Source organism: Perna viridis, chromosome 4 (assembly GCF_037379345.1).
Source record: "Perna viridis isolate PV_CMFRI_1.1 ecotype Kerala chromosome 4, ASM3737934v1, whole genome shotgun sequence".
NCBI lineage: Eukaryota > Metazoa > Mollusca > Bivalvia > Mytilida > Mytilidae > Perna > Perna viridis.
In genome coordinates, this window is record NC_142448.1 from 43105538 (window position 1) to 43123673 (window position 18136).

Here is an 18136-nt window from a genome sequence, read left to right on the forward strand (position 1 = left end):
TTGTTTAGAAACAGGATTACTTAAATCTATAATCATGATAAAATCCTACACATGACACACTCTGACTTCGCTTGATTGAAACTTGAAGGAAATAAAGATAAATCTGAAATTTATACAAAAGCCTACAGATCTGAATTAAATATAGCTATCAAGATTGAGTTCTTAAGGGAAACTTTCCAATTTCAAGAAATGAAAGTACTTTTGCTGTTACACAAAAGTATGAACTTTTATATTGATTAAACTGAAAATAAAGTGATATGAAATATGATCTACTTATAACTTTGAATATCCTCTTAGAAAAGTAAATTCATTAATATTAGTTTTTTTTTTTATTGAAGATTTACATTAATGAAGTATTCAAGATAAAATGCTCAAAAATCACTTATATAAATTGGGTACTTTTGCAGGCCCATAACCCAAACTCTTCTTTTTTTGACAATTTTTCAGACTTTTAATAGTGCTTAACCAATTTAACACTTGTTTTTTAACAGTTTTTTTGTTTCTTAGCAATCCCAGGATCATCCTGCCTACTGGTATGCTATGAGCCACATCATTTCCAACTTAACTGTCACAAATCTTGCTGCACTTATGTTAAAAAAAAACACCTTATTGCCAAAAAAAAAAAATAGCCATGGTTGACCACCTTCATCTACAAATACTTTGTTAAAGTGTGATTTCATTACTCACTTGTAGTGGCAATAATGAATGTTTGGATCATTCAGGCATGCCCACTTTAAAAGTTTTTGACCTTGAACTCTGACCTGATGATTTTGGCACTTAACCAAGCAGTTTTTTTTAATGTGGATGAACATCTAATTACCAAAAATCAGGTCTTGATTCCAAAAGCTGTTGGGAATTTTAATGTAGACAGGATATAAAAACACCCTAACACAGGGTTTAGCAAGTGTAACCTTAGTTCCTGCCTTTGACCTTTAACCTATATTTAGGGAATAATCAAGGTACAATAAATTATTAAGGATAACTTTAACATTCATGCAAAGTTTCATCCCACTGCCACTACTGACATGAATGTCTTTTTGACAGAATGTCCTCCACTTAAAAAGTTTATGACTTGAAGTGGTGACACAAGCAGTGATTTTTAACTTCCTTTAAAAGAGGCCCATATTGAAGATTTTAAGAGGAATTTCAGCATTTGGGAACCAAAATGTCCAGGTTTAATCTACTTGTCCTTTCTTATATTTTGTTTCCATAATTTTATAAGGAGAAACAACCTGTACTCTTTAATCAATTCACTGGCATGCATAAATTAGACAGCTATTGAAACCCTGTATAATTTATTCAGCATTACTTATAGTTATTCTAAGATTCATATCAAATGAAATAGATTATTCTATTATCAATAGAAATACAGATATGTGTATATATTTCAAAAGACCAAAATTACAAAAATAACAAAAATATCCATTCAAATTTCTGTACAAAAAAGTAAAAAAGTACACTTAATGGGACCAGACATGGATCTGAGTGACACAGCCATTGGCAAAAATAGCAATAAGTTGACTACATAGTCAAAGAAAATTAAAATATGAGTCCATTAGGTCCCATAGTTTAATGTTAATTAGTATATTATTGTAAATTGGTCCGGAGAGATTTGGTCATTGATAAAAGTGCTATCTTAACCATCTCTTACACCTACAGGCAAATAAGTTAGAGATACTTGTTGCCAGCCAGTATATTTGACTCCAGGCATCAAATAGGTTATTTATTTTGATTTGCATTTTTATTATCTGAGTATAATTAGACCTATGCTTAGGCTAAACTTATTGAGTGGGTCATACCCACCTATTTTTTCATGTAATCCATATCTAAATCGGTAAAAGTACTGGTGTTCAAATTTACTTTAAAATAATAAAAGGTCTTTCCCACCTGAAATGAAAGGTCCTCAATAAAATTAAAACTAAGTATGGTAGCTAGATCAAGGACCTACCCTGGTAGATAAATGATATCTCAAAGGTAAAAAAGAACTTGGGTTTTCGCCCTTTGTTCCTTAGAAGTATACTAATGTATAGCGGGTTATTTATGCAGGATACAAAATCTGCCATATTTTCAGTGGTGTGGCTAAAGATTCAAATAAATTCAACAAAATATTAACACATAGTTTCAGAACTTAGAGCACCACTCAGCATCTGTCTAAACTAGAAAAGCAAAATTTTTCGAAAACCTTTTCACCTCAAAATCGTCAAATTTTACATCCGCCATAAGGCATCTAATATAATCAGTTTACCTGTACCAATAAGCAATAGAAATATTTGACTTTCATTATCAGTCATCCCCTCTTTAAGCTGGTTAATACAATGTAGTAAAGATTTTTTAACGAAAATATTTTCTTTACAAACCTGGTAAAATTCATCTTACTTCAAATCTCATTTCTCAAGTTAAAATTTCAAATTGTGGTTAGTCAGGCCAAACAAAATTATACCTTGTTCTTCACATAGGTACTTCACACAATGAAAGACAACTCTTTTAGATGGGAGATAACTCTGAATTCCACAACTAGGGAAAACAGGTCTCAGTATCGTATTAATTTTCCCATAGACTTCTATAGTGAAGTGCATATTTTTAGGATTTTTTAAAAAATATGTAAATTGATTCAATAAAACTTTCACTTATGAAGCATTTCTAAGGACATGTGAAAAAATAATTTCCCGCAAAGAAAATAGGGTGAGTCCACGAAGATTGGACAGAAAAGTAGTCTTGAACTATAAATAGCCATTTTCCCTACTTTCACTTTCGTTTTGCACTCACCAAACCAACCTTTTCAGTGGAACATTTTTATGATATTATGTTAGATTTTCTTTTAAAAAAGTTCTTCATCTTACAGTGTGATGTTTGCTCTATTTTTTAAGTCATTGTTCATGTCTTTTGACAAAACATTAGTTTGTAGAGAGGCAAAAAGAAAATGCACTATATTTTTATGGCATCCATGTTTTGACGTACACCCGCTCAGGGATATGCAATACGATACTGGTACCTATTACTAATAAACATTTCAATATAATTCTAAAAGTTGTTGTTTTTCTGCTAGAGTATTCATTTCCATACTGAAAATTCAGAATATCATTGCCCTGCTACAAACATGAGTTTTCTATTAAAATTCTTATATAGGTACCCTATTCCAGGCATAAGACTAATACCTCAATGTTAGCCAGAAAATATTACTTTTGATAAAAAGCTGCTGCATTAATCAAACTAAGCAACTTTGTGGTTTATTCTGACATGGTAGATACATGAGCTGTACTATGAGTTCCAAATCATTATTTAATCCCCACTTGTGAGTTCCATATATGGAAATATTAATATCCGAACCTCCTTTTTTGTCTTTAACTCAAGAGAGCCTCTTGTTTAAAGTAAAGTATAATGACCGGTACAACCAACTGTTTTAAACTATAGATATGGTCATTTCAATTATAATAAGCCAGAAAAAATTATACCAATATCATAGTTTTAAAAAAATATAGCTTTTCATATGCAGAAAATACAGATTTTAAGCCATTTTGGTACCCCAGGCAGATACAAATGGACCTTAATGTGACAGGAAAAGGACTTTTTCTTTAAAACAGATAGCTATGATGCAAGAAATATAGTTTACTGGTATAAATATTATAATAACAATTGTCTGCTTTAGATACTTTTTGAAAAAATTCAGTTTTTATATGAAAAAACACCATTATTTTTCTTGCCGCATTAGAATCTGTCCATTTGAACCACTAAAAAAAGTCCACTAAAAAATTGGCTGATGACTTTTGTGACATTTCTGTGTTTAAATCAACCACACAGTTATATGGCAACTCATTTTAGCTATTTATTTGAAAGAAAAACAAAAAATAAAAAAAATATTCATTTTTTCATATATAAGAGGCAATGTATGGAAAATGACTATTTTCAAGTCCTAACCACATACTTAAAATGTGTTGTAACTTGAAAACTATCCTTTATGCAGGAGTATTACTTGCTTTAGGTTACCTGAATATAGATATGCTCATCATAAATAGTCAAGATAATAATTTTATTGAACTGATATCCTACAAATTCATGAAAACAAAATGTATTTCCAAATTTGGTAAAAATTAACTATAAATGCAAAAAACAGAGCTACCATAAAAAATCAGGTTCAAAAGTTGGCTAATTCATCTTAAAAGTGTTACCTGTATTGGGGTACTACTTTTTCATCTGGTAAAGACCACTTGCTGAATATCCAACTTTACTTGAAAAACTGGCTTACTAGGTCTCAGTATCGTATTAATTTTCCCATAGACTTCTATAGTGAAGTGCATATTTTTAGGATTTTTTAAAAAATATGTAAATTGATTCAATAAAACTTTCACTTATGAAGCATTTCTAAGGACATGTGAAAAAATAATTTCCCGCAAAGAAAATAGGGTGAGTCCACGAAGATTGGACAGAAAAGTAGTCTTGAACTATAAATAGCCATTTTCCCTACTTTCACTTTCGTTTTGCACTCACCAAACCAACCCTTTCAGTGGAACATTTTTATGATATTATGTTAGATTTTCTTTTAAAAAAGTTCTTCATCTTACAGTGTGATGTTTGCTCTATTTTTTAAGTCATTGTTCATGTCTTTTGACAAAACATTAGTTTGTAGAGAGGCAAAAAGAAAATGCACTATATTTTTATGGCATCCATGTTTTGACGTACACCCGCTCAGGGATATGCAATACGATACTGGTACCAACACATTTGACTGAATTACGTGACAAGCAGCTATCCATCCACTAGTACATATATTGAAAGTTAGTTCTTGGAAAGTTAACAATTTACTTATATTCAATAGTAAAATAATGTTAATAACTTTATTCATGCTTTAACAGCAGAAACCTTTAATGAACATGAAAGGACAGTCCTTTTGTGACGGAAAACAAGTAATCCGGAAAAATCTCTTGACAAAACCACAAGTTATTCCAACACATGATTCATGGGACACATTTCCTGTGTTATGACATTTGAACATTTAAAATGTGTAATTTTATGGCTAGTTGAGTGGGCTAACTAAAAAGAGAAATGCTTTAAAAAATGTTAAATTTAAAGAATTCACTCCTTCAACATATACTGTACATACATGTACAAGTATAATGTACATATTTTAAGTTCTGTGAAATATACAATTAACATTTACATATAACTACATCATTTTTTCTTGCACAGCTTAGTTAGAGTAACAAATGGGTTTAGAGAATAAAATTACGAATGACTTTGAGGGTTGTGACACAAATACTCTCCATCAATCGAAAGTGTTAACAAAACATATATTCAACCCTAAAGTCTTATCCCAGGGCCAGGGGTTCAAATTAGTGCATGTCAGAGGTCTGGGACTCTCCATTTCTGAACCAGGACTTTTAAAATTTCATAAGCGAAGGTTCTTGACCTTCAATATATTACATCATATCTATAATATGGACCTTTGATTTATATCAGATGGTAAGGAACACAACTCTTACAAATCATTGGAACGTTTGTACTGAGCAATTTGACATCAATCTCATGTAAGCATCAAAGCAACTTGGATTTATTTCATTCTGTTTCAAATGAAAACTTGAAAGGCTTTGGTGAAACTAAATATGATACCAACATATCACTGATTTCAAGAGTTATGTCCCTTACCCTAAGTCTACATCCTTAAATCAACGAAGGTCCACAAAAGCGAGTGTAAAATACATTACTGTCGGCTGAAGACATGTTTAATTTCATGTACATGATGTAAGAAATTGTAATCAAAACAACAGAACTGAGATAAACAAATTCACCAAAAAAAAAAAAATTCACAACCCCCATATACATATATCAGTTTCAAATCCACAGAATGAGTTTCAAACATGTTCTCTGACTGAATTCTGAACTTTGAACAAACTCTACAAAAATTTTCAAGACTTTACTTCATTAAGCCATCTGACCTAGGGATCAATTTGAAAATCCATGTAAAATCTGTGCCATGCCTGCTATATATTAAACACTAAGATTGATGTTGTTTTTTTTCTGTTGTACTAATAACTTGGGTTTATTCACAGTATGGAGTGATGGTAATAAAGTAAAATCAGGTATTTCTTAATTTACTACAGGCTTCAACTGACGATAAAATCTTAGTGTAATTAAACAATACAACTGGCTTTATTAGCATTATAAATACATTAAACACTCCATGTTATGAGGTTAAATATTTTCTTGAAAGTCGGACTAACTTAAGCACTTTTTAATGCCTGTATTTTGGCTGCAATTCCTGTACTGGTTGCATATTTAGTATTTTATATGGATATACATGTAGGGAAAGAGGTAAAAAATTATGATGATTATTTTTTGTTCTGTCAAAATCATAACCAACTTCATTTTCTACCAAATCACAGTAAATGAAGTGAACTTTTAAGCCTGCAATTAGATCTATCAAACGATAGCAAACATTAGCTAAAGAGAAAAAAATCATTAATTACATGTACATGTGTATATATACATTAACTGGGTGTTAGAGATTTACATGTAGGTTAATATCTAACAACATGCACTGATAATTTCACACATTAATACATGTACATAGCTTTTACTTAATAAATGGACTTTTGGCTGCTACATGTACATGTAAATCTGACACACTTTTTCAATTTTTAACATACCTATCACTTTACAATAGTTAACAACTCTCTGAACAGTCTTTGAAATTCACCACCAGCCTCACAGGTACGGCTGGAAGAAAAGCTGGCAGGCTTACAAAATTTGGCTCACAAGCCATTGATTACTATTTAAGGTCACCAAAATTTTTTAGTTCAGGATTGTTGTCAGAAGTTTATATGGTAAAGACTGCACTGATACATGTACATTAAACTTTAAAAATCCAGTTTTTCTGTTTGATGACATTCTTCAAATTTGTATGATTTTAGTTACTTCAAGTTCTTTGTTGTGTATGCCTGTTTTCCATGTCTGGTCTTTGTCCCTGGATTACATTCTTTTGATTACCGCTAAAACCTCGGTTTCCTTGATTACTCTTGCATATATTCTTACTATAGAACTATGTATGTAATATCTACTGAATTTCTTATATTGTTCTCATTTTAGGTCATACCCCTAAACTAGCACACATAGCTTGCTTCTGAAACCTGAAATTCTTTTAGTAGTACTGAGGAGGAACTTCAATTCATGGATATTATTTTATATGTTTGTAACAGTACATATACAGGCATAAAAAGTTTACTTTTTTCAAGGATAAGTGAATAATATGCTCTGCAGGATGCAGTTAGATGTGAATGGGAAAGTTGAACCCTGAATAGTTGGGGCAAGTATAGACAAATAATTCTGGCTTAATTGCAATTAGAAATTTGAAACAGAATAAGAATTTGACCAGACTCAAGTGGTTTATAAATGTAAACAGCCACAAACCAGGTTATTTCTTATAACCTATTCAAAAATAAGACACATTCCTTTTTTTTACCCATTTTTGGCTCATAAGTTAAAAGCAGATGGGGTCATGACCCTGAATTTTTTACCTTTTTTGTACAAATCAACTTAGTAATACTTAAGTAATCACACAAAAACCAAGTATCTATGGACAAAGACACAATGACTGCACTATACCATTATACTAGAATTTTTGCAGTCATACAGAAAAAAAATAATTCTTTCCCAGTTTTGATTTTTTTATTCCCGTAAGAAATGAATTCATGTGTAGTAGAGAGCCTGTCCACCTCCTATAACAGTAAATGCAAAATCTACCATCACCTGAATTTTTTTTTAAATACGGGGGAAAATATTTTACAAAAAAAATTTTCCTGACAAGAAATACTGATTATTAAATGATTTTCCTGTGCAAAGTTTCACCCTTCCCAAGAAACGAAAATTGAAATTAACATACCCTGATGTACAACTTTAACCTAAATAGTATATATACATTGTAGAGGCAGACTAAGACTCATGATGGATGATCGTACCTAAATTACATTTCGGAAACAGTAGTAAGTTACACAAGCTTACACACTAGGACCTCCTTTCAGAGTCCTCATATTTCATTTCTTTTAAGTTGCCAACATCTTGAATTTTCAAGAGCCAATAAATGTTTTTAAATTTTCTTTACATGTAGAGCTCTGCTATTGATTCACCAGAAAAATTTCCTTAACTTTTAAAGGCAGTTTTTTCAGCTGAGGGAGGACCAACTCTTTCCCCTGAATATCATCAATGTATGCGGTGTAATCAAAGATCCCAGCTAATTAAAAAAAACTCAGGTCCTGTCACCCATTAAAATTTTATACATTGTACAACCTATTTAGAATAGTGACTTACATGTACATGCATACTAGTAGCTATCAAATTTACTATATATGTATAAGATACATGTATAAATATTGGCTCCTTATCAAAAAGGAAGTACATCCATGAAATGTTCATCAAAAACCTTTTACAAACAAGTAACTGTATACGTACATGTACATGTATAAATACATGTACTTATATGCTAATATGACATGAGCAAATATGTCTTAAAATAAAAAAGCATTTGCATATTTTTTTTTAAAAAGGTAGAAACAAATTTTATTTCCAAAAATATAAACAAATTAAGTTATGAAACATTAATTCCATAAACACATCCACTCCATCCCTATTCATATTTGGGAGTTGAGCAACGCTAAACATGAAATCAAAGTACTGTTAGCAATGGAGGTTTTTGATTCTTGAGAAAATGGTACTATACACTCAATTTGCATTTCCCATTAATTTAGGACTGTTTTTTCTTAAATGTTTAAACTGAATGTTTACAAATTTTGTTTCATTTCACCTTCTTCACAATTTTTTAAACCTGTCCAAAAATTAGTTTGCAATCAAATTAAAAAAATCTGCTTTAGAAAATTATTTCCTAGATGTACATGTATATAAGATTAAAAAAAAAAAATTACATGTTTTTTATCAATTTGAATTTTCCTGGCAATTTCACTTGGTTCAAATTACTGCTCTTCACTACCTGTTTATCAATTATAAAATACAGATGAAAGGATGAAGATTTTGACTTAAAAATGTCTTAAATAGAACATGTTTATTACATTTAATGCTTCTTGACACATTTTGCAAACACCAAATTTCCTTAAAGCAAAGTTATTACTAAAAATCTTTCAAGGCCAAAAAGAAGTCCCTCAAAGGTTCATCTGATTTGAAGTCAATATCTTAATTTTATTTGTAGCAATAATAGAATATTATTTAGCTGAATGATTACCAGGAACATATTTACTGATTTTGGAAGATATTTCAATTGATATACAAGGTTTGACACTAACAGTAGTCTGGTAGTCCTGTGCCACCCTAATTTGAGAGTGGACTACCTAGAAATTTTAATGGGTAGTCCTTTGGGCTACCTAAATTTATTCTTAAAATCTTGCTATACTAAAAACAGGGCCGCAAGATTATTTTGAAAACTACCTAATATACTGATCAGAAAGTCCTTTGGGCTGAAAAACTTCCTGACATGGACCAGTGACAAGTTATTTTGATTCTGAAGAATCAAAAACCAAAACAGAAAAATTAACAAATTGGCCTTGACTTGGCTTTTTCAACACACAATCAGTAACAAGTAATACCAATTTGACAGTAGGAGAGTGTAGCTATTATCTACCATTACTTTGGTATATTAAGTAGAATGAAGTCTGGAGCATTTACATTTGGATATAAATGATCAATATGCATTTTATGTAAACATTAGTTTATATTATATTACTTCATAATAAATAATAAAAAAATACTGAAAACAATAATCAGGTTTATTATGAACAAGAAAATTTTAAATGAAGACCTTTATTACAATATCTGGAGTACTTATTAAACATTTTTGAACACCAATCATAAAACATGGGACAGCCTAACAATGAAAAATCCATTAGATAGATCTATAAAATTATATTTATCTTACAAGTCTATAACAGTGGCATTGTATCAAAAAAACATTACTTTAATCATCCACAGTCTTCAAAAGGAAAGGCAACATATGTTGATTGTACACGTCATGTACATGTACATTTTCGTATATGTCATGCATGTTGTACTTGTATTTTTTTAGTTAAACAATGTTTTTTGGTGAAAGTAAACCAATTTTCATAGATACATTTGTATTACATACAAGAGTTCATAATCTTCTAAATGAAATAGATCTAATAGGGCAGATCTGTGCTCAAGTAAACAACGTACAATGTATTATTGGCATCTGGATCAACTTAGGATTTTGGAAAAAGTTGAAGAAAATTTAAGTAGTAGTCTTTGTAAGAATCATGAAAATTCTGTAATATGTGATACACCCCAAAAAATGCTCCAGATTTTTATTTTTGTTATTATGTTGCTTTATAGATCTATATGATGAAATGTATAATCATTCATTCTAAGCTGTCTGCTCTTAGGAGATAACTGAAATTGAAAATCCAATGGTTTCTATTGTATTTTAGTGTCATTTACAGAGTTATCTCCCTTTATTTTGAATTCTACAGTACATTCTATATAATTTATTTCTCTTATGAAAAGGGATTATATGAATCACCTCGTTAATTTCTGTTAAGTGTAACATTTTAAACAAAATAACAAAAATAAAAATATGTAGCCTTTCAACCACGAATCATATTTTCCATGATTCTTAGCTGGAGTGCTACTTAAGTTTAATCTGAACAGAGGTGGTTAGCCATGTATGATTATAGGTTTGTAAGGCATGTGTACAATGTAAGATAATGAAAGTCATTGTGATGGGTGCTGCTGCGGAGCAGGACATGCTTACCCTTAAACAACACCTAATGTTAATACTGGTTTTTCTTGTGACAGTTGATATTGCTGACACTTTCATTTATTGGTGTGTGTGTGTGTGTTACAAGTCTTGCTTTCCTTATCTTCAGTTTTAATATATTTAATGGTATTTTACTCTGCATTATTTTGTATTTGGAGTATGATGTATCTGAATTGTCTTAATTATCGATGCTTATCTTTGCAAATACATACATGTATCGGTAGGTTATTAATCTAAAAATATTCACTGATTTCAATACATACATGTACATGTGTACTGTACCTCCTTTATCCTTTTGCTTTATAATGGGAAACCAATGGTATTCAAATACAGGTACAAACCTTCAGCGTTTGACCCTAACTTTTTTTTTCGCTTAGTAGCCCACAGGACTTTCAGATACAATGTTGATAAACTAGGTAGTCCTCAAAACGATTTTGGGGTCCTGTCCTTGTTACCAGTAAACTTTTAGGAATTAATTTTGGTAGCCATACATGTATCGGTAGGTTATTAATCTCAAAATATTCACTGATTTCAATACATACATGTACATGTGTACTGTCCCTCCTTTATCCTTTTGCTTTATAATGGGAAACCAATGGTATTCAAATACAGGTACAAACCTTCAGCGTTTGACACTAACATTTTTTTTCGCTTAGTAGCCCACAGGACTTTCAGATACAATGTAGATAAACTAGGTAGTCCTCAAAACGATTTTGGGGTCCTGTCCTTGTTACCAGTAAACTTTTAGGAATTAATTTTGGTAGCCCAAAGGACTACCGATTAAAACTCCAAGGTAGTCCTCTCTCAATATAGGTAGGCACAGGACTACCAGACCACTGTTAGTGTTGAACACTGGTATTGTTACCGTATTTTATACTAAGAATTGTGTATACCTCTACATGTACAATGTAACTTGTAGAACCTCGAAATAGTACTAACCAATCAAGTGAATTCTCACACTTTCACATGAGACAATAAAACAGAATCTGACGATAGGACTTTGAGTACATACATTTTTGTATAGGATACTCCAATAGTCAAAGACATAATGAAAAATTGATGAGAGAAATGATTTTCTCAAATAAACACGAAAGAGTAGATGTGTTCAATGTGTTTTAAAAATATATAATAGTTCCTAAAAGTTGTCTGGGACAATCAACAGATGTTCGTATCTAAACAAATGTAGCCCTATGTACAGTTTAATTTCAAATGTGAAGGTTCAAGCAAGTTTGTTCAAAGTAGAGATGAATTGCACACTAATATGACATCTTTGTTGGTGAAAATACTTTGAGTAATAAGAGAATACTGTCACTCATAAGCTTTGACAATAAAGTAATTTTGTTACCCAACCTTCAAAACAGAATGGTGCCATAGGCTCTTTTTGGCATTATAAGTCTGTGGTAATTTGTGATTTATGGGAATCTAAGTACTCAGTCAAGACATTATACACATTGCATTCTATTTTGAAACTGCACAGGGATTTAACAAAATCAAGCAAGGTAAAAACTAATCTTTGTCATTAAAAATTGAGAAAAGTCTAAAGGAAAGTAAAAGTAACTCTAAAAAGAATATATCAAACAGAAACTGCTTAAGACGTTAAATTTTCTAACAACTAATTAAAGATGCAAAATTCCATAACACCGACAGAGGTAACATGTATCTGTCGTCTTGGAGGTTGACACATAAAAGCAAACAACTACTCAATTAATTAAACAAACAGCAATCTATTTTTTGTAAATTATTGTTTTTCTTACCTTTTCGAAGACCCCGGGCTTGCATCGAGATATGTTTTCCATCTTTCTTGGCCTCCATTCAAATACGGAAGTGAACCGTCTGCTTATTTGTCGCTTACAACAAATAAAAAATCGATACTAACACTAAACCAGTGTCGGATGTAGAAACGAATTAAATCCGTAAAAAACTGACGTCAGCATGATTCTTGGTTTGTTGATTTGAAATTGTTGTTAAGAAAAGAGTCCTTTGATTAGATTGCTAATTTATTTCACGAGAGTTTTAGCAATATGAAAGTAAACTGTTTTATTTTGTTTAACTGTACAATTTGTTCATCTGGCCTGGGCACCACAATTAAGATTCTAAAAATACTTCATTCTGAGAACATGTTTACGTCCATATTATACTATTTAGATCTACCAGTAACACCTTTTCATATTTTGTCGATATACTAATTAACAAATCTTCTTTCAATTTATGTAAGAAAAATATAGGGTCACCGACCCATTTAATGAGTTATGGCGTCATTTGTTTCACCCTTCATGACCCGCAAATTGCGGCAAGCTGTATTTAAGAAAAGAATGCTTCATAATGTATTTAAAAGCAAAAGAGACTCTAAGTCGTGGGAAAATTGTGGTGCAATTCAAATAGATAACAACCACCCCAGCATTACTAAAATCAAAGAAACATCAAAGAAAATGCAAATGAAACTACACTTCAAACCTATTACAGAAGCTTTCACACAAAAACAGTTTAACAAAATAAATGTAAAAAACGCTACTGGTTTTGATGAAATCTCACCTAAAATTCTGAAAATAACTGCACCAGTAGTAAAACATCCAATTACCAACCTGATCAACATGACTTTTGAAACTTCAGTTTTTCCAGACAAATTAAAAATAGCACAGGTAGTACCAATTCACAAGAAAAACAGCACACTAGAAAAAGGAAACTACAGACCAGACAATGTACTACCAACCATCTCAAAACTTTATGAAAGAGCTATTGAATCTCCGATATGTGATTTTTTTTATACAAAATTTAACATTTCTTGTCTGCTTTTAGACCTGGCTACAGTTGTCGAGATATTTTGATCAAAATTATTGAAGACTGGCGTAAATCTTTCGATAAAAATAAGTTCACTGATGCTATACTGATGGATCTGTCAAAAGCGTTTGATTGTCTACCACATGATCTGCTCCTGCTGAAAAGTTGTACAAAAAAGATTCAGGAAAGGGCTTTACGCTTTATTTATTTTGATGATAAAAGTACCTATGAAGAGTTGTTAATAAAGTCTAAGATGCCATCCTTAAGGGTTAGACGATTGAGATTTTTAGCTATACATGTGTATATAAAATAATACACTAACTTACTCCTATATACTTACATGATATGATTACTGTTAAAGAAAGTTCTTACTCTTTTAAGTATACAAACTTGGTGAACATACCAAGAGTAAACACAACCAGGTATGGCCTGCACTTGTCAGCTATGGGGCAGCTAAACTGTTGAACCAACTTCCAAATGAATTAAGAAGGGACATGGGTCTTGATCAATTTTAAATTTTGATAAATAAGTGGGAGAGGAAGGGGTGTTCTTGTTCCTTTTGCCAATAATTTGGCTTACCCAACTGACAGATGCAACATCATCTCCTTAAAACCTTTCAATTTATTATTTTAATCTTGCTGGCATGTTAATTTCAATGATTTTAGCTGCTTAGTAACATCTGCTTTTAAATTTAGTCTGCATTGCTTTTATTATATAGTGCTTTTTTCTATGCTTGATTACTTGCATGTTATTTATAATTTGTATGTCATGTTGATTTCAGTTAATATGTATGTCTTGTGTTTTATTTATTGTCGATTTTAAAAGAGCTTATGTTTATTGTTTGATATATATCGACTTTAAATAAAGTTTACTTGACCTTATTTTCAATCTACAAAATAGATAGTTTGACATGTATAAGTAAAACGCAGAACTGTTGCTCTAAACGCGACTTGGCTTAAGGAACAAAACTAATTTACCATGAATTCAAATGTACGGTCTTAGCAAAAATCTGTACTTATTAGTTCCAGCCATTTTTGTTACAGTACTCAAAGTAAGCAATATCCTCGATCGCGCGAAAAAAAAGACAAATAATAACTAAACTCAATTTTAACAGATGATAGAGAGTGGCATAAACCTCAGATTCAGAATATAAAAATATATGGTCATAAAGTAAGCGGAAAAGATTTTAGCTTTTGTATAACTCTCCTTCAAATATTTCTTTTAGGAAAATTGTGGCATTTAAACCCTTGGAAAGAAGCATTAAAACGCCGAGAATAACAGAGAAGGTTTTAAAAATAGCTTCGTCAACTTCTTAGAGCGGACTTTCTACACTTTAAGCTAGTATACGATTACGCTTTATAAGGAATATAAAGCCAATGTAAATGAAAAAAATATGAGAAAAGAGGATTATATATTTTCAGCTAAATTATAACATTTAAAAAAAAACTTAGATACGGATATTTCTTTAAAAATCTACATATACATACGATGAAACAGTGTTCTTTCTACCTCATGAATGATTTAAGTTTCCTTACAACAGAAAACTAGTATATGCTTAAACATAGACGTATAAAATAGAAAAAAAGACGTATTATAAAACTCCAGTTTTTCATGTACGTCAAGGGAATACTTCTGCACAGATCAGGAATTCTCGACAAAAATGTGTTTACAGTTTAAAATAATCGAAGGTGCGTTCGATTGTCAATATGATGTCCATATATATTCTGCATTTTATCGCATCCATCCCAAAGAACTTGAGATAAAGGATACTTCAGACACTAAGAAGTCAGTCTCATATCTTGACCTACACCTAGAGGTCGATGATAAAGGAAAACTATTGACAGAAACTTTACGACAAACGTGATGACTTTAATTTCATTCAGAATTGTCAACTTTCCTTTTATCTGTGGCAACATACCTTCAAAACCTGTGTATGGAGTTTTCTTATCAAAACTCATACGTTATGTCAGAGCTTGCCGAAACTACGCAGACTTTTTGTATCGCCTTAAACGTCTTATAATTAGGCTTCTGGAACAAGGTTACGTTGCTATAACTTTGAAGTCATCACTAGTTTTATGGTCGCCATCATGAACTTGAGGATCGTTTTGGTGTATCCATCTGCACCATGAAAACTGATTTATTCAACGTTTCAAAGTTTTCCTTTCCTCTTTCGTCTACCCCGGACTTGACTTTTTATGAGCAACTCTGCGGGGTTTCTAGAAAAGCGGAGGACGCTACTCTATCGGCGCACCTCGTCCATGCTCCCACTTGTTAGTTGAATCTGAGTTTCTCATTTACTTTTGTTACTTTGTATGTATTATTTTAGTTACTTTGTGTTCTTTGTTGTGTTTGTCTGTATTCCATGTCTGGTCTTTGTCCCTTGATTACATTCTTTTGATTTCCGCTAGAATATTGGTTCCCTTGATTACTCTTAAAATTAGACGTACTATTTTTCTGTCTTTACTACGAACATATTACTGTTACCGTATGATGACATAGTGTAGGTTTACTATCGGTACATGTTAAAAGATAATTGACTGATAAAAAATAAATATGTCCTTTATGTAAGAACTAAAAATACCCTGTTTAATATTGTTGATTGTATATACAGTTTCTAGTCTTTTTAGATTATTTATTTCACGCATTTCGGATACAGTTAAGTTATTAGCTTGTAGAAATGTTACACATCACATTACCAGTCACCGAGCGCAGCGAATATCACTTATATCTGGTTTGACCTGAATTCTTTCATATATTATAAACCAAAATCTGCAGTATAAAAATAAAACATCAAAACACCGAGGCCTCACATGGTAATATTTCTCGGTGCTTGATTTGACTTCGTTTTTCGATTTGTGTGTTTTTATGAGTACTTCTTGAACACTACTCAATACTTCATTTTGGATCTTGATCCTTCATTCTTTTTGCTTCTAATGCTGGTGGCTGACGAGAAGTTACTCATTGAAACACGTGTACAACACATTGAAATTCACAATAGTTTATTGTTTCTGTTTTTGTATTTTTGCTTCCGGGCAGACATGTATACTATTTAAGAAAACTAACATTTGTGATTTTTGGAATAAACGGAATGACTACGGGTGTCTCGTAACAGAAAAAAACTATTTGAATTGAATAAGTTTAATCCTGTCTGTTTTTTGACGGCTACTCCATCATATATCTCTCTGACATTTGCATAGGCGTTTTCATGATCGATGTCTTCAGATGGCCCAAACGTTCAATCTAAAGGATGTTCGCTTCTCTGGTTAGGAATAACAAGGAGTAAAGGACACTGGAAGCTTTTATGATCTTTCATGCTAGAACAATATAAGTAAAAAATATGAGTCAGTGTGCTTATTTTAGGTATAAGCAAATGACGTTTTGGCGGGAAAGGGGTTTCTTTTGATTTTCCGTAGGTCAAGTAGGTTTTATCTATCAAAAACTCCGATGAAATAACACTTATTGCATAAAAATCTTCTCAATAAAAATTTAAGGTGTGTTTAATGAAATTACGAAATTAAAGAAAAGTGCGGGTCGCTGGACAAAAAAGTGTATGCTATAAAATGGATAAAACCGTAGGAGTCGATCCGAAAATTTGACAAAAAACGACTAGACATGAGCAGTGAAAATATAACATTCTCTAGTTAATAGAAATGGCTTATTCCCTATAATAGCATGTTTCCGGCTTCCGACTTGAATCTACTCTGTGATACCATTACAATGAAGATGAACATTGTGTTGCCGCCGCTTTTCTCATGGCATGCATGACTAGAACATCTTCTATATACTGACTTCACAAAATCCCTTCAGTCCACTGCTCTTCAGTCTGTCTGCCAGTTTCCTCTACATGTCGTCACAAGCTCTGCAAATACTTTTCCACTGTAGCAAGCTTCGTCACATCTCTCTTCCCGAGGTAGATCCAATTCCAGTGCAATTTTGTGTAGTGTTTCGTAGACTGATCGTATTTAAATTATAAGATTATAAGAACTCCTGTATTATTATAGATATATATATTTATAAACCAGATCGCTTGGGTCGCCACACGAACAATTTGGATCCAGTAGACACACCGAGGAAGAAATATGTAGCCTCACACTTATCATTTTATAGATAAATCATAAATAACTTCGGAAAATATTCGGAAGAAAAAACAACACGTCGGATGAAATTAACAACCGAAAAATGTAATTTCTTAGTAGGTCTTTAAACTTACTGTTGGCGTATGACCGTACTAAACCTTTTGTACTACTGCTTTCAAAATGGGTGGGGAATATGGTGATAGGGATACCCGTCCTTCCGTCCAAATTTCCATCCCGTACTTCAGTTATGAAATGGGAATACGAAATTAATTCTAATATGTACACGTGCTATATCATATTTTGTCTGAATTTTGTGTGTGAGTGGGGGGGGTGTATTCCAAAGCAGAACATTGTCTTGGATATGAGGGTCCATACATATATGGACCTAAAGAAATATTGGGTCTGTAAATCCTTACTATTCCTGAATGGAAGTTCAAGAAACATTTGCATGATATTTATCAAATGTTGTAATTGAAGATTTGCACCTCCTTTTTTAAGTTCTAGCTCTAGCATT

At 31.8% G+C, this 18136-nt stretch overlaps 1 protein-coding gene across 3 annotated transcripts in view; it reads right to left on the minus strand.

Moving 5' to 3' along the window:
* The window catches only part of LOC148620174 (regulator of G protein signaling 6-like), a 70411-nt gene extending 57747 nt beyond the window's left edge, over positions 1 to 12664 (minus strand). For all 3 annotated transcript variants that reach the window (XM_088580836.1, XM_088580832.1, XM_088580831.1), the window contains exon 1: positions 12523 to 12664. In XM_088580836.1, coding sequence (XP_088436962.1) covers positions 12523 to 12564 — 42 coding nt within the window. In that variant the 5' untranslated portion in view covers positions 12565 to 12664. The remainder of the gene's footprint in view (positions 1 to 12522) is intronic.
* Between the last annotated feature and the right edge of the window lie 5472 nt (positions 12665 to 18136).